We start from the raw sequence: 25,097 nt of genomic DNA on the forward strand, positions 1-25,097 counted from the left end.
TCTGCATTTTTGTTGAGCCCTTCAAAGCATTAACATGGCATGAACGTATCTTTTATTTTGGAAACGCTTGCCCTCAATTTTCCCCTCCTTTTTGCCATCAGGCTGAACCATTTGAAATTGGTGATATTTAACTATTTATAAAACAGCTTGAAAGCCCTGTCTTTCTCATATAACTCTCTTCTTTCCCCTCCCTTGACTGCTTGAATAGCCTGTGTTCTGTCTTATTGGTCAAACTTTTCATGACCCTGTAGACCCTGCAACTAGGATAAAACCATATTTGGGCTTAACGTCCCTGTGATACAGGCCTATATCCTTTGGAGCACTGCTTTGTACATATATTGCGATATTTATATCATAATAACATGCGGCAACAGAAATACCAGTCATGATTTTAGTGGTTTAGAAATTTACATGTGTTTTCTCCTCTTATTTATCCAGGTTTGAAAGAATCAAACCCAAGGCAAAAATAAGGTTGGAAAAAATTTTCAAAGTTCGAGTATCCTCTCAACATTTTTCAGTCAACAATCAACATACATTAAGGACCCACGAGGTGCCGGCACTCTATGAAGCACTGGGGTGTAGAAAGACAAAAATAGGGGAAAAAAAAACCATCATCCTGGCTCTCGAAGAATTTAAAGGATGGCTTATATATTTAACTATCGAGCTTTCTTTGGAATTTTCTGGTTTCTGATGTCTGTCCTTAGGGGAAAGCTATGTATACAGAAAAATCTGCCCGGGGCTACTGCTCTATTCCCTTGTTGTTGGCTAACCTTGGAAATTACCAGTAATGATTTTTTTGAAAGGGTGATTGATTATTAAAGTAATTTCTAATGACAAACCATGTGAATCAACTGATTATAAATCTACATTCTTTTTCTTGAATACAGTGGGGCCTGTCAAAAAGACACCCTAGCCATTCCCACCGTGGTGCAGTGGGTAAATGATACGGCTTGTCCCGGAGAGGTGTGGGTTCAATCCCCAGCCTGGTGCAGTGGGTTAAAGGATCCAGCATTAGCTGCAGTTGAAGCTGCATGGGAACTTCCATGTGCTGCAGGCGTGACCATAAAATTAAAAAAAAAAAAAAAAAAGCACTTCGAAAGCTGTTGTCCCTCAGATGGCTTGGGCTTGCAAACATGGGTTCAGGGAACAGTGTAGGCGCAAAGGGAGCCAAGGTCAGAATTCCACAGGATTCGGGGCTCCACGCAGCACCAGGAGACTTTGCACTGGGGGGCCGAGGAGGGCAAGAGGGACCAAGCCTTCCCTTTGGCCTGACGTCCTCTTCAGAGGTAGAGTGATGGCTATTTCATAACTTTTGCAAAGCATATTATTTATTAAGGGTGGCTCTTTTTCATTTCCTCATCATTTACTTATTCATTTGGCAAACATTTGCTGAGGGCCTGCTTGTGTTCCAGGACCAAAGCTATGTGTTGAGGTCACGAAAATGGATAGACTGTGGTTGTGGCTCTGGAAGGACTCACAATCCAGAAATACAAAGAATTACAAAATATGACGAAGGCTGGAGCAGGGGTCTGAGTCGACTGTTACAGAGGAAGGAGTGCTTGGCTCCTCTGAGAGCAGGCACAGAGAGCATCCACGTGTGAGCAGGTGCCATCGGAGCGGATTTATGAAGAATCAGCGGGTGTTTTCAAGGCAGGAAAGGGAGCAGAGGAAGCTAGGACAGGAGGAGAGAGTAGAAGGTTGAGATGCTGGTTTGTTTGTATGAACCTAAACCTACTTGAGAAGGACTCAGCCAAGAGTCCAAAGAATGTTTAGGTCATGCTGAGGTTGAACTTTATCCCGAAGCAAACTAGAGAAAAATGAAGGATTTTAATCTAATAATATAACGATCGTATTTATATTCTGGAATATTTAGAATATTTCATTTTGGAGAATGATTTAATGGTTAAGGAAGTCATCCAGGCCAGAACAGATGAAAAGTTTCCCAAATGGGAAACGGGGCAGGAAGTGAGGAGATGTGGGACACAGAAGCTCCAGGGGCGGGTTGCGGATGGAATGTGGGGTTGAGAGAGGGTGGCCCACAGCTGCAGCCAGGTCTCTGCTTGGATGGATTAGAATAACAATACACGTTTCCTTCTTTCTAAAAAGCACAGGCTTTTTTCACATTTAAACATTTCTGCAGTCAAGAGCCACCGTATATCTGATGGTGTGTCTCCTTAAATTTTTTAAGTGGTTTTATTTTTCTTTCTTCGTGATACAATAAATAATGATGTATTGGCCCTATGACGACATCTTCGTTTAACAGAACGTGGGACATAAAATCCGGAATACAGGAGGAAGGTCGGATTTGGGCAGAAGAGCTAAGGAGAGGGTTCTCCCAGCTGAGGACCAGGGCGATGGTGGTTTTAACCATTGTACATGATTTGCTTTTACAGCCAAGACTGCTGTTCCGCGGCCCGGGGAAGGCTTCATTGTCGTGGGCAGATGAACCACTCAGCTCTGATGTCAGCGGAGCTCAGGTGACGTGGTGCAGGTTGGGAGCAGGCCTGGAAAGCTAGGTTTGTCGAAGAATGGGGAATCAATTATATTTTTTCACGGGCTTATCTTTTGTTGAGTTTGCCATCTTGGCTTGTTGGCTATCAATGGCCAGCAAAAGCTCATCACATAAATGAATGTCTTCGTATTTTCAATTGTGTAGCACTTCAGCAGTGTCAAATAATTTATCCTCTGTTCTAAAAAACAGATGTGCACAATCTACCATGGAAAAGAAGTCAAGGGAGTACCTGTCATGGTTCAGCCATAACGAACGCAACCAGGATTCATGAGGGTGCAGGTTGGATCCCTGGCCTCGCTCAGTGGGTTAAGGATCTGGCATTGCCCTGAACTGTGGTGTAGGTCACAAACAAGGCGGGGATCCCACGCTGGTGTGGCTGTGGTATAGGCTGGCAGCCGTAGCCTGGGAACTTTTACATGCAGCGAATGCGGCCCTTAAAAAAAAACAGGCGAGGCGTCCAATCTGAGCTACAGAGTTGGTTCTTAACCCACTGAGCCACAATGGGAACTCCTACACTAAGATTTTAAGACCCTTGCCTCAGCAGAATAATCCAGAGACTGGGCCACAAGAGCCAAAGATAAATATTTTTAGACTTACCTTTCCAAAGTGTGCTCCACAAACCAGCAGCGTCAGCGTCACCCGTGAGTTTGTTGAAACGTAGACTCTCTTGGAGATCCCTGGTGGCTCAGGGAACTGGCATTGTCACTGCTGTGGCTGGGGTCACTGCTGTGGCACAGGTTCGATCCTTGGCCCAGGAACTTCCACAGGCTGGGGGCATGGCCAAAAAGAAAAAAAAATCTGCACGATCTCAGACCTACCCAATTAGAAGCTGCACTTTTAACAAGATCCCTTCGTGGTTTGTATAAGTATTAAAAATCTCAGAAGCACTACCCTGCAGCCTTGTTTTTCAAACTGCAGAGTTACCAGTTACGTCCAGCAATTTTTTAAATGAATGCAGCAGAATGGAATAGGCTAGATTAAGAACAGAATAAATGAGAGTGTAAGACACGTCGTCGACAGCTTGAGTATTATGTTATGAAACTGTATACGTGCGTGCATCAGTTCACAGTGTGAAATATATTTACTACTTTGGATTGCGGTAAAAAAAAAATGCTTGGAAGCTGCCGATCCACAGATGAGCCAGGAGCCTGAGGTGGGAATCCATGCAGGAAAGTGATACTATATTGTGATGCTGAATCAATCAGATCTTCTGAATCGAGTTTAGAGAATGAAACCCAAGTTGCTTTTTTGTGTGTGTGTCTTTTATCTTTTTAGGGCCTCACCCAAGACATATGGAGGTTCCCAGGCTAGGGGTTGAATCAGAGCTGCAGCTCCTGGCCTCACCAGAGCCACAGCAACACCAGATACGAGCCGTGTGTGTGACCTACACCACAGCTCCCGGCAACACCAGATCCTTAACCCACTGAGCAAGGCCAGGGATTGAACCCGCAACCTCACGGCTCCTAGTTGGATTTGTTTCCCCTGCGCCACGACAGGAACTCCCCAAGTGGTCGTTCTGACAAACCTTTTTCAGGTTATTAAAATTGTTCTAGTTTTGTCCTATCACATGTAGAGGAGTGCTTCAGCTATTCATCTCTTTACTCCACCCCCTGCAGGTCTGAAAAAAAAAGTCAGAAACAAAACCTTTTCAGGTCAGCAACTGGAGGTCTTAGCAGTGTCCTTACCTCAACGTGTGCTGTTAATGAATAACAGATTTAGAGGGTTACAGTGCATTTGGGGCATTTTAAAAGGGACATGAAAAATAAAATAGCAGAAGATAGACTAAATTGTAACCATAATGATTGATAAAGAGAGTACAAATCCAATTGTTAGTACTCACAGTTTTCTAGAAATGGGACATTTTGCAACTGTCTACATACATTCATCATCTCTGTAAAAGCTGGTGCATATTCAGACTAACTAGTCTTTCCTTTTCTCAACAGACACTGCAACGTATCGCTAATATAAAACCACACAGGGCGCTCTAATTACCTAACGCTCACACATTCAACAGATCTTTTTATTATTTTTATTTTATTTTACTTTATTTTATTTTATTTTATTTTATTTTATTTTATTTTATTTTATTTTATTTTATTTTATTTTATGTCTTTTTAGGGCCACACCCGCAGCATATGGAAATTCCCAGTCTGGGGGCTCAAATCTGAGGGGTAGCCACCTGCCTACACCACAGCCACAACAATGTGGGATCCAGGCCGTGTCTGCAACCTACACCACAGCTCAGGCAACACGATCCTTCACCCACTGAGTAAGGCCAGGGATTGAACCCGCATCCTCATGGATCCTAGTCAGGGTTTGTCACCACTGAGCCGCAACGGGAACTCCCAACAGATCTTTTTAAACATCTGTTATAGTTGAGGCATCATGGAAAATAAAGCTAAAAGCCTTTGCACAACCCCAAAGCAATTTTTGTAGACAGGAAAAGTTGAACATTGATAAGTTAGACAAATAGGGGCCAAATTTCTGTATTTTTGAGAAAAAAAAGAAATAGCCTCCAAGCTAAGGCCAAGTTGTGGCCACATGGAGGCTGATGGGTTATTGCACCAGCACACTCTTTGGATGTCACCCTCCCTTTCTAGTCTTTGGTTTGGCAATTTAATTCTTCTCAGGCACATCCGTTAAAGAATGAGCAGTGTCCGAGGAAGACACGGAAACTTCTAGTAATTGTTTCCTTTGGGGGCGTTCTGTCTCTGTCCTAAACCTGTAATCCTCGAGGAGATGAACTGCAGACAGTCTCATTTGTACGAAATTGTCAGTATAGTGTTGGAATAACAGCGACAACAAGATCAGAACCAAGAGGGATTAACGACCGACCACATCATCGTTTCTTACCTTCCACGTTCGTCTAAAGGGCCCCACGCTAAGTCCCCATCACTGGAGAGAACCTTGCATGGACGCTTCTCTTCCGAAACGTCTGATTTCCGGTACGCACCCCAGATTTTTATGATTAAAAACTGCTGAATGGACAGCCCTGCTTCTGGCTCCGGCAAAGAGCATCCACACCGGGAAAAAGGCCAGGGCCTTCTTGGTCACCATTGGTATTTAGCCAATGTAATTCGGTAACGGAGTAAGATTTAAAATTGGAAAAAAAATCATTATTATTTGCTGATGGTATGATTGTTTACCCAGAAAACTCAAGGGAATCAAATGAAACACTGTTAGGAAGAGTGAGAAAATTCAAAATTAGTACAGGAAACTAAAGACTTTTATATAACCAGTTCGAAGCCAAAAAACGAATGAAAAGATAAAATGTATAGAACATGTGAAAGACTTATATGAAGAAAATGCAAACTAGTGAGGGACACACACACACAAAGACATGTCCAATGACAACCCCTGCTCTTGTCTGGAAAGTCCAGCATGACAAAGATGTCCGTTTTCCCTAAATTAACCTATAAAAATTTGGGTAATTCCAATAAAAACACTAAGCTGATTTATTTTGGAACTGGAAAACCAATTCTAAAGTTCAGATGAAAAATAAGCAAATAAAGAGACAGGAAAATTCTAAAAAAATAGAAAAATGAGACGCATTTTTCCATCAGATGGTAGGACATGTTTTATAAGGTAAAACACTTAAAATATGGTACTGATGCATGTATACAATAGTGCCTGCTTCATATAATATACATTTGTTGACTAAATGAGCAGATAAATTTATGGAGGTGACAAAAATCCAAATTGGACCCAAATGGTTATTGGAATTTGGGATGTAAAAAAGTGAGATTTTTTAAAATCATGGAGAAAAGAGGAATTATTTTATAAACAGTGTTGGGACAATTGGTAATCAATCAGAAAAAAAAATTGGATCCATGCCTCACACTTTATACAGATGAAGTCCAAATATGTAAACGTTGAAAATGTAAAAGTATTAGAAGAAAACACAGGAAGTTAAACAGAAGAATAATTTCTGAGGCCGTTAAAAAGGTGGTTTAATATACTACATAATGATAAAAATGTTCTGTATCACTAAAGCCATGTAGTATAAACACAGTAAAAAGAGAACAAACTGGCAGAGGATTTGCTACTCACAGCCCCCCAAAGTAAATTCGCTACTGAAAAGAGTTTCTACAAGTCAGAAAGGAAACAAAACAACCGACCCCACCCCACTCTCCATATATGCATAGTAGAAATTTTGGCAAATGAAGAGATAGTCTACAAGATATATAAATGGCCTTTAAATACATCAGAATGTGTGCACCTTCAATAAGAAAATGAATGCAAAGTAGACTTAGACAGTTCCATGGTTTCCTCATCAGAAAAGGCAAAACATCACACATCTTGACAACACGCTGCGGTCCGCTCATTCACTGCTGAAGGGGCCGTGAATTGGTACTTTCCAGAGAGTAATTTGGCAGCATCTCTTAAAATTAAAACTGCACAGTCCTTGGAAATGGCAACGCCGCATCTAGGATTTAAGCGACCAGTGTACTCTCTGATGCGTCAAATACCCTAAGTTTAAGAACTGAATCACTGTAACAGCAAAATATCAGGAGCAATGCAAGTGCCTGCCGGGCTATCAGGGGATTGACTCACCAATTGCCATACTCATCTGACGGGGAGCCACTGGGTCAGCCAGGAACAAAGTCTCTGTCTCTCCTGCAGCCCTGCAGCCACTTTCCAACCACCCTCTTAGGACTCTGCGTTCGTTTTCGCCATACTGCTTCTCACCATCTGGCCCACTGTGTATGTGTCATTGCTTATTTGGTTTTTGTGCATTTCCTATACCCCTTCTCCTGGACTGTAAGTCCTGTGAAGACAGAGACTTTACCTATTTCATCCACTGCTATATCCTCACCGTCTAAGTATGCCTGGCGTATGTATGCAGTCCATAAATACATGAATGAATAAAAGAATAGATAAAAAGAAAAGCTCTCTGGAATCTATTTGAAAGCAGAGAAAGCAAGATGCGGCAGTAGTCTACTCTGTGTAGAACATCACATGTAGACATGCATTTGTGTGTCCGTGCAGAGATGTTCTGGAAGAAGCTGCAGGGAGCTGGTCCCAGAGGTGTCCCTGGGAGCAGAACAGCAGACCTGTGTGGCTGGCCATCGTAAGTCCAAGGGAAACCTGATTTTTCACGCTTTGGCCTTATAGCTTTTGAATATTGTACCCCCTACAGGTATTCTATAATTAAAAAAAAAAAAAACCTAATGTTGAAAAATCTCTGATTTTAAAGAATTGCCTGAAGGAAAGCAGAAGCTTCTGAAAGGGGCAGAGAATTAATAGCCAGAGGCACAAGAGGCAAACACAGAGAGGTGAGTGCCCAGGGGAAGAGGGCAGTGGGAGAGGTTGTCGGCGCCTTGGGTCCTGAGGACGCAAGGAGCCTCTTCCAGGTGTCTGTGTCCCTTCCAGCCCACCTTTGTCTCCCGTGCTAGCCTTTCAGGGGCACCCTCTTCCCCCTTCCTTTGAGGCACTTTGCCTAAGTGGTTCCATCTGCTGGAATGCCCTTTTCTCTCTGGTCTACTTTTAAAAGTCTCCTGTTCAGTCTTGGTGAAGCCGTCTCTCCCCCGTCTGTGCTTGCACAACTGCTTGTCACTTCTATTTAGAACTAAACACCATTCTTTTGTTGACAGGTCTTTTTATGCAGATAGACTTGTATGCTCTCTGTTGTGTGTACTTATGTGTTTATACACCTGCAGGCTCTTCGAAGGCGGGAGGTGTTGTTTGCCTTGCACTCTGTCGCTTACACAGTAACCTGCAGGCGACAAGCCTGACGCACGGTAGGTGTAGCCCTAAAATGTTCACTGAAGAGAGAGGACTGTGATCCATTTCCTTCTGTAGCTTATATGCTGACGTTAAAATTAGAAGACGAGGAGTTCCCGTGGTGGCGCAGTGGTTAACGAATCCGACTAGGAACCATGAGGTTGCGGGTTCGATCCCTGCCCTTGCTCAGTGGGTTAACGATCCAGCGTTGCCGTGAGCTGTGGTGTAGGTTGCAGACGTGGCTCGGATCCCGCGTTGCTGTGGCTCTGGCGTAGGCCGGTGGCTACAGCTCCAATTGGACCCCTAGCCTGGGAACCTCCATATGCCGCGGGAGCGGCCCAAGATACAGCAAAAAGACAAAAAAAAAAAAAAAAAAAAAAAAAAAAGAAGACTCGAGGTCTAGTGGGAGATCAAGGGATTGCACCTGTATTAAGCGGCCTTGGAAAATGCTAGTCCTCCGTACACGGAGGTTCTCGTAGAAGGCCCACCCATAACATTGCCTTGGGGGAATTAAACTTGTAAAAACTTGTAAAAAATTCAATAAATGGTTTTTGCAGTGATATGCAAATTCACCTGAAAGAGGTCTGACCCATAAAAAAGGACGGTCACCAGATTAGAAACATTAGCATATGCAAAGGAAGAATGTGTCCGTCGGTAGCAGAGTCAGCCGCCCCCTTAGCAAACAAGGGCCGGTCGCAAAGGCCCTGGGGAGAGCCATTCTGTTCTGTGCAGTTTGGCAGGACTCTGCTTATTTGCGGAGATAAATGTCTCAGGCGCTCTTAGCAGAGGCCGGTAAACACTGGATTCCTCTCATTAACCCCTCCTGTTCCTTTTCCATATTGACCAAGGAAGCTTCCCGTTTTGCTTTTCACGCCCATGTAGGTCTGCCTTCTTGGCGAATACACACTGTTCACGATGACCTTATCATTCCTGTGTTTCTGACCTTTATTTTTTCATTATAAATCGAGTTATTTAGCTCTTAGACAAATAGAGCCCAGGCAAGTGGGTTACACTCCTGTGACGGTGTCCTTGAGACATGCATACGCTCTCTAAATGCTGACAAAGTCAGGAGCTGTGAATCTGCAAAGCTGAGGATGGAAGCCTGGCTGTGGTACAAGGACCAGCGCACCCTTGCCCAGCCCAGGCCCTCCCCGCCTCCCTGTAAAGCCCCGGGGAGACGGCTTACTTCCAGGGCAACCTTGGGACAGCCATCCTGACTGTGTGCCATTTGACAAATATTTGTACGCAGAGCATCTGCTCTGTGCCAGACCCAAGGCTACAAAGACAGAGGGGAGGAGCTCCTCGGAGAGCCCATGGGACGCGCTTTGTCTGGTCCAGTTGTCCTTAGCCTGAAGAATCCCTGATTAGGAAGCCCTAACGTTTTGATAAAATTAAAAGCAATCTTTCACAGAAAAATGCGCAGAAACTGAGCTGTTTGAATTTTAGATTATCACGTTGAAAATGAATGCCTTTGACAATAAGCTCTGGAATTAGATATGTGTTGAAATAGCTGGCTTTATCATGTACTAGCTGTGTGACACTGGACAAGTTAATCTCTACATCTCCATTCTCCGATTCGTGAAAAAGATATCATATTGATGTTCCACTCACAGAACTAATTAAAGGATTGCTAGACATCGCATGTGAAGGAATGGCATGATACGCGGCATGCAGTAAGCCATAAATAACTGCTGTAAGGTTATTAAGCAAGATGTTATCTTCATTTAATTAAATCCAAGTGTCTACAAAATAAAACGTAATCTTAACTTTACTCAATAGCGAATTCCAGGGACAGGCTGCTTTTGATTTGAATAAAGGGGCTTCGGAGTTCCCACTGTGGCACAGAGGGTTAAGGAGCTGACTGCAGTGGCTTGGGTCACTGTGGAGGTGTGGTTTCACTCCCAGGCCTGGCCCAGTGGGTTAAAGGAAAGGATATGGAATTGCTGTAACTGTGGTGTAGGTCACAGCTGTGGCTTGGATTCCATCCCTGGCCCAGGAACTTCCATGTGCCAAGGGTGTGGCCACTAAAAAAAGAAGGAAAGAAAGAAAGAAAGAAAGAAGGGAAGAAAGAAAGAACGAAAGAAAGAAGTTGGGTTATGGCATCCATGTCATTCATTTAATTTCTGGTGCTCGTTTTAATGGTAAAGAAACCTCTTAAAATAGTGGCTTAATATAGATCAAAGCACATACTCTAAGACTGAGTTGAATGCATTCCTCATTATCACCGCTGTAAATCAGTGGAAACATCTTGTGTGAGATACGTATCACCGAAGCTTTCTGCGGGCTGAAAAGGATGGTGAATTCGTGTTTTAATTAATTCGTTAATTTATTTTTTTCTGTCTTTTGAGGGCTGCACCCACGGTCTGTGGAGGTTCCCAGGCTAGGGGTCTAATTGGAACTATAGCCGCCGGCCCACACCCCAGCCACAGCAACACCAGATCCGATCCGTGTCTGTGACCCACACCACAGCTCTCAGCAACACCGGATCCTTAACCCGCTGAGCGAGGCCAGGGATCGAACCCGCAACCTCATGGTTCCTAGTCGGATTCATTTCCGCTGCGCCACGACGGGAACTCCAATTTTTAATTTTAAAGTCATTTAAACAGAAGTAATATTTGAACAAATTTTACGGTGTTTGGGGTATTGAAGATTTTTACTTGAAGAGAAACTAACAAGACTCTCTCAATGAGCTTCAGACCTCAGCAAGTTGTTCCCTCTCGTTGGGAAGGTGACATGGTTGTTTTCATTCTGTCTTCATTACCTGACGTGGCCGCTGGGCTACAAGAGCTGGTGGGGTTTCTTTCAGCAGCATCTACAATGCTGTCTGCAGAACCTTGGATCAAAAGGTTTATCTTAGTCTCATGGTCAAAAACACCTTTGACATAACAAAACCAGGAATGAAGACCTTCCGGGTAAATTGTCAAGAAGGCTTTCAACTCTCTCTCTGTGTCTCTGGCTCTCTGTCCCTCTCTGTCTCTCTCTCTATTGCGCAAACACAGAACTTAGGCATTATATATTTTAAGATCTGCTCTTTGGAAAGTCAGTGGACTTAGTGTAATAAAGAGCTTCCCAGTCTGATCTCTTTTCTCGTCGAAATGTCTTGAAAAGGCTGAGAATAGAACCACGCTCTGAGAAAGGCACCAAGCCTCACAACATTAGACAAGACTCTTTTCAGAACTGAGGCACAGCCTCTGTCGATGCTGAGAGCAATGAGTGCAGCGTCTTCAGCAAAGCAGCCCCACCAGGCGTGTCACTGAGCTCAGGTGCTCCATCTGCACCCAGAGAACCAAAGCATTCCAGCCACACAAAATTTCTCGGAGAAAGACATTTTTTTCGCCGTTTGGAAAATGACAAAGCTTGTCAAGTTTCCAGAAGGGGTCAGAGACCTTGGAATACTTCTATAGTTTCACCAGTGTGCAGAAAAAGAGTTGGTTAAAATAAGTGGCATCGGCAGTTTCATCCAGTTGTTTGCCTGTTGAAGGAAAGTGAGTCAGGAGCCAGTTTAAGGATCTGTTTCCAGATATTAGAAGAAAGATCAGTGATTCTCAAGGGAATCATATGCCTTTTGAAATTGGCCTGGCTTCAGTTTTCTCCTTTTGCTCCAAGCCATACACCATTTCAAATACTTCCAGGGTACACAGCTTCCTAACTTGTTTACAAGTGTGTATCTTTTTTCGCTTGGCAGAAGAATGGGGGCATTTTAAGGTTACCCCAAGACATGCTGAGCAAGTCCATTCTGTTAATGTTTCAGACTTTTAAAATCAAACCTGTTCTTATAAAAGTATTTATACAGGTCCAAGCACCTTTCCTTTAAAAATTACTTCAAACAAGCAAAAAAAAGACCAAAAAAAAAAAAAAAAAAAAAAAAAAAAGAGTTCCCATCGTGGCGCAGTGGTTAACGAATCTGACTAGGAACCATGAGGTTGCGGGTTCGGTCCCTGCCCCTGCTCAGTGGGTTAAGGATCCGGTGTTGCCGTGAGCTGTGGTGTAGGTTGCAGATGTGGCTTGGATCCCACGTGGCTGTGGCTCTGGTGTAGACCGGTGGCTACAGCTCTGATTCGACCCCTAGCCTGGGAACCTCCATATGCCGCGGGAGCGGCCCAAGAAATAGCAAAAAAACAAGGCAAAAATAAATAAATAAATAAATAAAATTACTTTAAACTCTAGCATATTTCTAGTAAATTCTAATATACGACAGTACAGAAAATCATATGACACATAATCTAGGCACCCCTACGCTGCAGTTTAACAAATGCTAATGTCTTGTGACATTTATCTTCCATCTCTTTTCTTTTTGAAGAAATAAAACATAAATAACAACAACATTACAGCTCCTATATCTTTTCCCTGCATATATCTTCAAGAATAACTAATAAGCTGAATTTGGCATGTTTGCATTTATATTACAAAAATACGTATCTGTCAAAAAATATATTATTGGACCTTTTGGACATTTCTGTCAATAATATCGGACTTTAAATATCCATTTGAGACTGGTTTGAAATGATGTTTCTGAGATTATATCAATGTTCCATTATATTAATAAACTATGATTTATATCCACTCTCCTGCCAACTACGAGCAGTTTTTCCACTCTTGTAACGAGTGCTGCAGGGACCATTGCTGTTCACGGGTTCCTGGGCGCATGTTAGAGCTTCTCTAGGTGGCTACCGCGGTGCAGTCGCTGCGCTGCCAGGAAATCTCATCTTCATCTCCGCCAGGCGAAAGGGCAAACACTGCGGTTCTTTCTCTCCACGTGTCTGACACTTGAATGTGTAGGGGGACAGCAACTGATTCCTATAATTCAGTTATCACACGAACTAGCCAGAGGCAGCACAGACCCCACAGGTTAATGGCTCAGTCCCGTAAGATGGTAGCAGTGAATAAAGATAATTCTTCCAAGACTTTTGACTGCAAACTTGCACGCAGAAACAGGACATGGACCAGATTCGATTCTACAGTAAAGGATTTTTTTTTTTTTCTTTTGGACCACCCATGGCTAATGGAGTTCCCAGGCCAGGGATCAGATCCAATCAGATCCAAGCCACAGCTGCAGGCTACACTGCAGTTGCCGCAACACTGAATCCTTTAACTTACTCTGCCCAGCTGGGGATCAAACCCGGGTCCTGGTGCTCCTGAGCTGCCGCCAATCCTGTTGCGCTACAGTGGGAACTCCCGAAATTTTTTTCTTGAAGAGGGTGTGGTGGTCAGAACAATGGATTTCTATTCCCAGGTTCCAGGCCCTAATCCCTGGAACCTGAGAATATAAATTACATGGCAAAATGGAATGTTGAAAATGGAATTTCTATTGCTAATCAGCTAAAATAGATGATCCTGGCTTATCCAGGTGGTCGCAGTTTAATCAGAAAGATCCTTAAAAGTGGAAAAGGGAGGCAGAAGAGAGAATGGTAGGGAGATATAACTGTAGAAGAAAGGCACAGAGACATGTGACGTTGCTGGCTTTGAAGATAGGGGAACAGGACCGAGAAGCAAGGAATGTGGGTGGCCTCTAGAGGCTAGAAAGGAAATGGATTCTTCCAGAGAGCCTCCGGAAAGGAATGCGGCCCTGCCAGTTCCTTCATCGTCCAAGACCCATCGGTGTGGGACATCTATCTACAGAACGGTAAGATGATAAAGTTGTGTTGCTTAAGATGCTAAGTCTGTGGAAACTTATTACTACTGTAAGAAAACTACTACAGGAGTTCCTGTTGCGGCTCAGTGGGTTAAGATCCCCGTATAGTGTCCATGAGGGTGCAGGTTTGATCCTGGAGTTGCTCAATGGGTTAAGGATCTGGTGTCGCTATGGCTGTGGCTGGGCCAGTAGCTGCCCATTCAACCCTGGGGAACCTCCACATGCTGCAGCTGTGGCCCTAAAAAGGGAAAAAAAAGAAAGAAAACGAATACAGAGGAGATTACTAGAGTTCATTTGTATGTTGAAGGGAATTAATGAATAGAGAAGATACTCATTATGCAGAGAAAAGAGTACAATTTTAGAAGCAAAGCCCTTGTAAGGGTGACGGTATAGATGGTAGGACCGCCTTCAAAAGGAGTTGAGACCTTCATCTAAATGTAGCAAGGCAGGGGGTAGGTCCAGATGGAGGAAAGTGGACCGAGCTGTCTTTGCAAGATGAGGAGTCCCACTCAGAGAGATCCCACTTCGGTCAATGAAGTACGGAGGCAAGTTCGTGCACCAGAAGGGAGAGGTGGTTAAGGAAGTGGTGGCGGTTTAAGGGGCCGAGGCGCACTCGTCCTTTTGAAGGCGGTAGAGCGGGATTGCTAACACTGCAGGATTGCCAGGCGGTCAGGTACCGCCCAGGTGAGACTATGGTCGTGCCTTTGAAGGAGGATTAGGATGGATGGCGCACTGTTTGTCACGCACCTTATTTTAGCTCAGCAGGTGTAGACACAGAGGAGGCTAATGACGATAAGCTTTAAAACCTAAGCTGAGTGAGCAACTTAGGACATGAAAAGGAGTAATAATGAAAAACTAGTGGGATCAATAAATTAAAAAAAACTGTTGGAGCAGAGGTACGAGAATAAGTGTACTAAAGGGGTAGGCATTAGTGTTTGGAGAACAGGATGTTTATTTTTTCCCATTAAAATTTTTATTTTGAACTAATGTTAGATTTACGGAGGAGTTGTTCAGATGGTAGATTTCCCGCGTCCCCTTCCTGCGGCGTCCCCCAGTGTTAGCAACGTACATACCCACAGCACAGTGATCCAGGCTAAGGTGAGCAGTGTTGTGACGCTCTTAGAACAAAGTCTTCATCTGGATCTTTTTGATTGAAGTCCCATCGGTGAGACCGAGTTGCATTTAGTTATCCTGACGCCTTAGCCTCTTTCAGTGGGGATAGTTTCTCTGCCTTTCCTCAATTTTCATGATCTTGCAAGTTTTGAGGAACACTGGCTGAGTGCTTTGCAGAATGTCCCTCAAGTTGGGTTTGTCTGATAAAGTCTCACAATTTGTTTGGGGTCCTGTCTCAGGAGAAGAAGCGTGGGAAGGTGATGTGTCTTTCCCAAAGCATCACATCTGAGGTAACATGATGGATCACTGGGGATGTCAGTTGACCACATGGGAAATGGGCCATTTAGACTGAAAATTTGAAGGTGCATTGACTGGTGATGACAAAGTCAAGAGACCAACTGTGGGAAAGCCTGACAGAAGCAGGGTGAAGAGGAAATGGTTATTGGAAGCAAGGATCTCAAGTATACGAGATGCCAGGAGATTGGATGGGGTATCTTGTATATGTTGTCACTAAGAGCTGACATAAATAGGAGAAGTCAGCTAGGACCTGAGGCCCACATGAAGGCAGGCTGACTGGGAAGTTGGCTGATGACAGCAACAAGGACGTGGCTCCTTGTAGGAGGTGGCGAGTCTGATGGCATTAAATGCCATCAGTGAGAAATTCGCCTGATCATCAGATGTGTAAAATTAGCAGAGGATTCTGTTTTCACTGACATCTAGGCAAAACAAAAATTCTTTCCTATCAGGAATTTATTCCATAATTCAAAGTATAAAATTATAAATGCCCGGTACATTATTTTTTTATGGAAATAATATAAATGGAACTTATCAGAGTTCCTGTGTTTATGGTACACAAATCTCTATATTCATGTACTTGAAATAGAGGATGTGTCAGTGCATGATGTCAGATATTCTTTGCATCAGTTAATAATAAAATCAGGAGTTCCTGTCATGGCTCAGTGGTTAATGAACCCAACTAGGATCCATGAGGATGCGGGTTTGATCCCTGGCCTTACTCAGTGGGTTAAGGATCTGAGGTTGCTGTGAGCCGTGGTGTAGGCCACAGATGCAGCTCAGATCCCAAGTTGCTGTGGCTATGGTATAGGGAGGCAGTTGTAGCTACAATTAAACCCCCAGCCTGGGAGCCTCCATATGCTGAGGGTGTGGCCCTAAAAAGCAAAAAAAAAAAAAAAAAAAAAAAAAAAAATTAAAGTTGCTCATTCAAAATATTTATTTTTTTTAATTAAAAATTTTTATTTATTTATTTTATTTTTATTTTTTCCAATGTACAGCATGGGGGCCAAGTTACACTTACATGTATACTTTTTTTTTCCACCCTTTGTTCTGTTGTGATATAAGTATCTAGACATAGTTCTCAATGCTACTCAGCAGGATCTCATTGTTAATCCATTCCAAGTTGTATCTGATAACCCCAAGCTCCCAATCCCTCTCACTCCCTCCCTCTCGCCCCACGGGTGGTCACGAGGCTATTCTCCAAGTCCATGATTTTCTTTCTATGGAATGGTTCATTTGTGCTGTATATTAGATTCCAGTTATAAGTGATATCATATGGTATTTGTCTTTGTCTTTCTGACTTATTTAACTCAGTACGAGAATCTCTAGTTCTATCCATGTTGCTGTAAATGGCATTATGCCGTTCTTTTTTATGGCTGAGTAGTATTCCATTGTGTATATATACCACAATAGCCAAAATATTTATTTATTAATTTATTTTGCTTTTTAGGGCTGCATACGGCATATGGAAGTTCCCAGGCTAGAGGTCGAATAGGAGCTACAGCTGTGGGCCTACACCGCAGCCACAGCAACACCGGATCCTTAACCCCACTGAGTGAGGCCAGGGATTAAACCTGTATCCTTGTGGATACTAGTCAGATTGTTTCTGCTGTGCCACTACAGAAATTCTGGAAGTATTTATTTCTTAACCTACTCTTTTTCTTAAAGAAGGTCCCTTAAGTTTTATAAGCTTCAGGTACCACAGAACCTAGATCTTTCCCAGATAGGCCACATATCTGGCCCAAGATTTTGACTGCAAAAGAGAAAGCTTACTAGCTATAAAACACATGTTTTTCTCTGGTTTAAAAAACGTAACAAAAGGGAAATATAAGTATTCTTAATGTCAACGTCAGACGCTTGCCCCTGGGAACATGATGTGACATAACGGCCCACATCTTCATAAACAGCTTCTAGACAACACTGCCCATTTCAAAGGCTCTTCCTAACAGCATCGGTCAGTAGGGGCTTATGATGTGAGCCAGTGAGGGGGCAAGAGAGGTAGAGGTCTCTACTTACTTAGCCTCATCACAGATGAGATTTCAAAGTATCTAGAAATCTGCAAAATGCAGATGAGACCTCCTGTTCAACACAATAGATTGAACATCAATGTTTATCCCTACTTCCTCAAGTAACTTCACTAAAACAAAAGTAAAGTAATAAACCAATCACAACAAAAAGAATGGGAAATGAGAGCAAAATTGTGGGGGATGGAAGATGAAAAACAGATAGACGGTGGCAGGTAAGAGAAAGGTGAATTCCAGTCATCCCATCTGCAAGAGAGCGTCCGCATGAAGGAGTCCTTTTTGTCCTGAAACTTGGAAATTGGAGGCAACAGCACATACCTCTGAAAGAGAGGAAAGACCGGGGGGTGAAAACAGAAAGATTAGTTTGAAAAGCTACGTGAGGGACAGGTAGATTCTCAAGTCCCTGCTCTAAGGCTCAGTAGTAAGGAGGCTGTCTCTCCTTATCTGGCAGAGGACTGGGAATTGTCAAATTACACATGGACTGAACTTGAGCACACACCAGCCATGAGAGCACAGTGACTGAGCTGAACGTGCCTACTGAGTAAGAGACTCCCCCAGTCCCTTTTCTCCACTTGACACCTGAAACAGGTGCCAATGGGCAATACAGGCAGAACCATGGTTTCTTGCAGGGAAACCGATTTGGCCAAGAGAAAAGCCCCAAGGATGCTGGCATTTGACACATACCTCCACAAAGGGCCTGGGTGCAAACACCAGTGTCCTTAGCAGGGAGCATCAGTCAACAAGCTCTGCCTTTTGAGAGAAGAGTGTCCAATCAGCTTTTCAATGCTGCAGTCCAAACTCCGAGCAGCAGACGGATGAGGAAATCCTCCAACATGAAAGATGAAGACTGAAGTCTCCAACAATGGAAAAGAAAGGGTACATGGAAAAGAGACACAGGGTCGGACCAGCAGAATAGAAGTTAAAGAAATTTCCTGAGCTTCCTGGACACACGGACAGGATAACGTGGAAGAAGAACATTAGGAGAATAAGAAATGGGTCGTAGGAAAAAATGGCGGCAGAAACAGAAAATCCAATAGAAAGGTTGGCAGATAAGGTAAAGGAAATTTCACTGAAAGGCGAATAACAGGCCAAAGAGTTGGCAACTAGAAGAGAAAGGATAAATATTTACTAGAAAACACTTTGAAGCTCGACATCTATTTAACAGGGGTTCCAGAAAGAGAGACTAGAGAAAACGGAAGGGGAGAATTACCAAAAATTTAGGATAAGGAAATTTCCCGACCGAAGGGCAAATGCCAGGTGTAACGGCCCCACCGAGTGCCTAACGTAAGAAGACAAATCAGGGCAAATCTTGACACATTTCACCAGATCTGGGCAAGAGGCTCCAAAAACGTCCAGAGAGAAGATACACTGGTTTTCTCAACTGCAACTCCAGAAACCAGAAGACAAGATAGTGAGGCCTTCAAAATTATCAAGGAAAATATCATTTCCAACCTAGAAGTTCTATGCCCTACCAAACTATTAACCAAGCATGAAGATAAATTGAAGCATTTCCAGGCGTTCCCGTCATGGCTCAGTAGTAATGAACCCAACTAATATCCATGAGGACATGGGTTCGATCCATTGCCTTGCTCAGTGGGTTAAGGATCTGATATTGCCCTGAGCTGGGGTGCAGGCCGCAGACCTGCCTCAGATCCTGAGTTGCTGTGGCTGTGGCTTAGGTGGGCAGCTGCAGCTCTGATTTGACTCCTAGCCTAGGAATTTCCATGTGCCCTACCTGTGGCCCTAAAAAAGCAAAACAAACAAACAAAAACCAACCTCCGCCCCAAAAAAACATTTCCAACACATAAGGTCTCCGAGAATGCACAATCCTATCTCCCACCAAAACCAGGGGAAGAGAAAGGAATCATGGGATTCAAGAAAAAAGGAGCCTTTGGAGTTCCCGTCATGGTTCACTGGTTAACGAATCCGACTAGGAACCATGAGGATGCGGGTTCGATCCCTGGCCTTGCTCAGTGGGTGAAGGATCTGGCATTGCCCTGAGCTGTGGTGTAGGTCACAGACGTGGCTTGGATCCCACATTGCTGTGGCTGTGGTATAGGCAGACAGCTACAGCTCCAATTAGACCTCTAGCTTGGGAACCTCCATATGCCACGGGGGAAAAAAAAAGAAAAGAAAAGAAAAAAAGAGCCTGTATAGGAAATGCTTTCCATGATGTTGGGACAGTGTGATCCCAGGATGACCACAGAACAATGAGCCTTAAAATCAATCCAGACTAGAGTAGGGGATGGAGGGCTGCAGGAGAGGTATCTCCAAGAAAAAGAGAAATAGAATTGATAGATCACCTGAAATGAGTAACTGCATTTAGAGGGGGAAAGTCTGGGTGTAAATTTGTGACTGATATATTTATATATACAAATAAGCCAATGATTGAAAAAATGGCAAACATTAAACACAGGAAAAAAGGCTGTGCAATAGCTGGAAAAAAGTTGAAAAAAAGGGAAAGCAATCATAGTAGACTGTGTGGCTCAGTTATGAACAGTACTTGCGATATACTGTTAATGCTATAAACATTAAATGACTATTCAATAGCAATTGCGATGTAAGAATAGTAGGAGTTTAAGAGTAAAAAAAGGCGTATGTATAGTTTAAGAGTAAGGGACTCAAATTTCTTCTTCTGTATCCGGAAATCAGTAAAGGGTGTCTGAAATATGGAGAAACTAAAAGATAGAATAGCAGGTGGAGGGATGAAAAATAAATAGGAAGATGTATACTGGCAGAAACACTTAGGAGTCCTGGGTAGGGTTTCAGGTAGGCAATTGCTGTCTTGTAACCTTATCGAGCTGAAGTATTTAACCACTAAGACTCTGTATGTGTGTCATGATTTTGGCAAGTGAGTTGCATATGTTCTAGAAATATTTGCATTGAAGACAGATCGGCTCTTTCTCAATATCCTTTTACTTATTTCAACACATACAAATAAGCTATTTCACATCACAGCTAATCCACTCCCTGGAAAACATTAAGTAAGTCAAAATTTAGAATAAATTTCATTCTGACATATTAAAATAAGTCTGTTAGCATATTTCCCTTTATTATCAAAGGGCAAGTGTATCACCAAAATGAGGTATTTTAGGCTTGCTCAGAAGTTCTCAGCTGGGGATCACTTTGCCCTCCAGTGAACTCAGCAAAGTCACATTTGGGGGGAGGGCAGCTACTGGTAGGTAGGTATCTAGCAGGTGGAAGCCAAGGCTGCTGCTTAACATCCTGCAGTGGATAAGGCAACACCCCTCTGGAGTTCCCGTCGTGGCGCAGTGGTTAATGAATCCGACTAGGAACCATGAGGATGCGGGTTCGATCCCTGGCCTTGCTCAGTGGGTGAAGGATCTGGCATTGCCGTGAGCTGTGGTGTAGGTCACAGATGCAGCTTGGATCCCACATTGTTGTGGCTGTGGTGTAGGCCAACGGCTACAGCTCTGATTAGACCCCTAGCCTAGGAACCTCCATATGCCATGGGAGCGGCCCAAGAAATGGCAAAAAGACAAAAGAAAAAAAAAAGGAAGACACACCCCTCAAGGATTATCCAGTCCGAAATGTTGATAGTACAGCAGTTGAGAAACCAAGCTTGGAGCCTTTGAGGATTATTTCATCAGAATGCTGCACATCAAGATCGATGACATGCAAACAGGGCAATTTAGGACTGACTCAGCTAAATATCTTGATGCAATGTTGGAAGCAGTCTGGCTGTGAAATCTGTCTTTGGGAATATTGAGAATGGTGATGTCAAGACAAAAGGTGTAATAAATGAAAACAATAATAACACAGAGTGTGCTTTGTACCTCAATAATCTCTTTCATCCATGGTTCCTAGGGCACTTTATAGACTAATAATAACCACTCCGGTACTCACATACTACCTTTTATCTAAGGATCTCAGGCACTTTCACAACACTCTCACAATGTAGGAAGTATCATTATCCCCATTTTATATGTAAGTAAACAGGGGCACAAAAGTTAAGCAACTTGTCCAAAGTCACACAAGTCAATAGCAGCCAGCATCCCTGACTCAGCGCTTGTTAATGGTGAGAAAACTGATGTAAGAGATGTAATGACAGATTATGTGGCATAAGTGTTCTCCTAGTTCATTCAAAGTTCGGTGTTTTCAAGTTAATATTGGGTATTTAGCATCTTATCTTTTGGGGGGCTGCCCCTCCCCCTTCTTAGAGACCCAGGACCCTGTTCACTATCCTATTAATAAACGAGACTATATTAATTGAGTGCTTTCTTTGAACTAAGCACATGTGTCAACGCTTTTTTTTTCGGGGCCGCACCTGCGGCAGATGGACATTCCCAGGTTACAGGTAGCATCCTCAGAGCTACAGCTGCTGGCCTTTGCCACAGCCACAGCCACGCCACGTCTGAGCCGTGTCTGTGACCTGCCTACCCCACAGCGCATGGAAACGGCAGCCGCTTAACCCACTGAGGCCAGGGATGGAACCCTCATCCTCATAGATACTACTCGGCTTCCTTTCCACTGAGCCACCATGGGAACGCCTGTCAAGACTTACAATAATGTAAAACTTAGGCTGCTATTCCTGGTTTTTAGTAAAGAAAACTGAGTTTTAGAGAAGGTAGACACCACGCCCGAGGTCTCTCAGCTTTTCATGCGACTGCAGTCAGGCATGTTGTATCCTCTTTCCACTGTATCCTGCATCCCTTCAAGAGAGACTCCCGGGAGTTCCCGTCGTGATGCAGTGGTTAATGAATCCGACTAGGAACCACGAGGTTGCGGGTTCAATCCTTGCCCTTGCTCGGTGGGTTAAGGATCCGGCGTTGCCGTGAGCTGTGGTGTAGGTTGCAGACGCGGCTCGGATCCAGCGTTGCTGTGGCTCTGGCGTAGGCCGGTGGGTACGGCTCTGATTCGACCCCTCGCCTGGGAACCTCCAAATGCCGCGGGAGCGGCCCAAGAAATGGCAAAAAGACAAAAAGACAAAAAAAAAAAAAAAAAGAGACTCCCCTGGTAAGTTACAACGCATATGAATGGGAATCTGCTTCATGTCCAACTCTCCCTCTCCCCCCTCCAAACTCAGAATAGAAATAATGAATTATTAATTGAGGAGTTTCAGGTGGCACACCCAGGTTGGTACCAGCTAGACTCAGCCTTTTAAAGCGATTCCCAAGGAAGCCCTTTCATTTTCTTAGGATTTCTCCAGAGTGCTCTTGGGAGGACCCACATGTGCACCCAGCAGCTAGACTAAAGACCAGAACGGTGTGACTTTCCCTCTGAAAAATAAATAACTTGTGAATCACTTTCTCCAGTTCTCACTCCTGGGCGGGCAACGCCGACTGCTCACCCACCATGTGCCACCTGGGCAAAACAGGTAGGAGGAGGAAGAAAGACCTCTGTTAAGTAAGAATGTGACTCAGGGCTCGCCTACCTTGCACAAAATGGTGACCAGGCATGGGTCGCCTGTGATAGTGTATGCCTGGCATTACCTGGGTACCGTGAAGTCGGTCTCGGGTGTTGAGAGGGCAGGCTACCCAGTCCTGAGCCAGAATCTGAGATGACTTGCCTCTGAGGATAAGATTTAGCCTATGGCACGTTAGAGGGAGGAAAACAGACAATCACCGCCTCAGCTCTTAGCCGATCAACGTCAGTGCAGCTCGAGGACGTTGGCGGGGAGCTTTGCTCTTAAATTCACTACCGGTAAAGAGGCGGTGGTGAGACAAGGTTAAGAGGCAACCCCAAGCAGAAACGGGATCGCCAATACATTGTTAAACGAGTTTTTAGTTTTCTTCCTGCAAGCCTAGGGGAACGAATAGTCAAACCTTGGCAACACCCCGGCAGTGGAAGCCCCTCCTTTCCACCAGCACTTTCACCCGAGGCCACAGACACAAGGGGGTCTTGGGTTTCAGCTCTGTACTCTCCTGCCTGCCGTCCCGGCACCTCTGAAAAGGGGGCAGCGACGGGGCCAAGTGACGCGCGAGTGTTTTCCCCTCCTGGCTAGTCAGGCCCTGAATCATCACCAGTTGATTGCAGCAGTGTTCGAGAGTTTCCCGGGAAGAATGTGTCTTGTACTTAAAAGGAAGAGTGGTGGGAGACGGGAGAGGCGGAGGCGAGCAGCGGGGACAAGGGCGTGGAGGCCGGGTTCCGCCCCAGAGTCGGAGGCGCCGGGAGGCCGGACGCCGGGAGGCTGCGAGCCCAGGAATGTGCGCTGCGCTCCGCGGGCGGGACGCGGCGCCGCGCACCTGAGCGCCGGGGGCGGGGCTTCGGGGGCGCAGCCCCCCCCGCCCCCCGCCGCGCGCCGCGCCCCTCGCGCGCCGCCTCGGTCCTTTCCGCTCGCCCTTCGGCGCCGCTCGGCTCCCCCTCCCTCCTCCCCCCTCCCTCCCGCCTCCCAGGCCGGGAGAGCCGCGGGCTCCGGGCGGCGAGTTGGACGCGGCGGCTCCTTCCGCGCGAGCGCCGCGGCTCACCTGGGCGCCCGCTCCTGTCCCCGCGCGGCGGCCCCCCAACTCCTCCCAGGTAAGCGGCCTCCCGGGCCGTCCGCCCTCCGCACGCGCCCTGGCTTCTCTCGGACTCGGCTGGACAGCGGGGCCCGGACGCGTCCCGCCTCCTCCGGGAGCCGGCGAGCGGGCTCCGCGCCTCGCCGCGGGCGTGAGGGTGCGGGCGGCGGGGACTCCGGGCCGGGGCGGGGGGCAGGAGATGCGACGGGCCGACAGGTGGTGCGCCGCGGCCCGGGTCCCCCGATCGCCGCGGGCGCCGACCCCGGCGCGGAGGGGCGGGCGAGCCGGGGGTGGGGACAGTGCCTCTCTCCTCCCCTCGAGGGGCGGCGACCGTCCCGGCCCGCCGTGTAGGTGCGTTGGAGAAACTTGGCAGGGTGGGGACTCGGCGGCTCCTCGCCGGCGGCGCGGAGCGGGCGCGCTCTCGGGGGGGGCGGCGCAGGGGGCGCGGCCGCGGGACAGACCCTCGGGCCGGGCGCGGACCTGACGCGGCGCTTCCCCCGCCCCCTTTTGTGTCTCCCCGCAGAGCAGCCGGTGTCCGGGGGCGCCGCGGCCGGGCCCCGCGCCGCGGGTCGTCCCCTCGCCTCCTCCGGGTGGCGGGAAGGAAGCGGCGGCGGCAGCCAGAGCCGGGGCGGGCGGCCGGAGGTGCGAGCCCGGCCGGCCCGCGGGGAACATGGCGACCGGCGGCTACCGGGCCGGCGGCGGCGGCGGCAGCACCACCGACTTCCTGGAGGAGTGGAAGGCGAAGCGCGAGAAGATGCGCGCCAAGCAGAACCCCCCGGGCCCGGCCGCCCCCGGCGGGGGCACCGGCGACGCGGCCGGGAAGCTCCCCCCGGGCGCCCTGGGCAGCACCTCGGCCGCCGCGGCGGCCAACGAGCTCAACAACAACCTCCCGGGCGGCGCCGCAGCACCTGCCGCCCCCGGGGGCGTGAACTGCGCGGGGGGGCCGGCGCCGCTGGCCCGCGCCGCCCCCGGCCCGCGGCGGCCTGAGGATGAGGCTCCCGCCGCCGCCGGGGGCGCCGCCGCCGCCGCTTCGGGCGCTGCTCCCTCCCGGGGCGCAGAGGAGGAACGGGACGGCGCCCCGGAGAAGGGCAAGAGCTCGGGCCCCAGTGCCAGGAAAGGCAAGGGGCAGATCGAGAAGAGGAAGCTGCGGGAGAAGCGGCGCTCCACCGGCGTGGTCAACATCCCCGCCGCAGAGGTGAGTCGGGCTGGGGGACACGGTGGAACCCTGGAGCGCCGCCGCCTCTTGGTGTCTCCTCTCCGGGGCCCGGAGCTTTCCCATCAGAGCGCATCCCTGTTAGGCTTGCCTGCCTGAGCCAGCCAGAGGGTGCTGGACTTTCACT

General features: G+C 46.5%; 1 protein-coding gene across 2 annotated transcripts in view; it reads left to right on the plus strand.

The window, feature by feature from the left end:
• Positions 1-24,077: 24,077 nt before the first annotated feature.
• The window catches only part of PAWR (pro-apoptotic WT1 regulator), a 104,096-nt gene continuing 103,076 nt past the window's right edge, over positions 24,078-25,097 (plus strand). For both annotated transcript variants that reach the window (XM_021092812.2, XM_084957788.1), the window contains exon 1: positions 24,078-24,952. In XM_021092812.2, the coding sequence (XP_020948471.2) occupies positions 24,428-24,952 (525 nt within the window). In that variant the 5' untranslated portion in view covers positions 24,078-24,427. The remainder of the gene's footprint in view (positions 24,953-25,097) is intronic.

This window comes from Sus scrofa, chromosome 5 (assembly GCF_054392235.1).
Source record: "Sus scrofa isolate SSC_HxYL_T2T_F1_AM1 chromosome 5, Sscrofa_HxYL_maternal_Yorkshire_Landrace_v2.0, whole genome shotgun sequence".
Classification (NCBI taxonomy): domain Eukaryota; kingdom Metazoa; phylum Chordata; class Mammalia; order Artiodactyla; family Suidae; genus Sus; species Sus scrofa.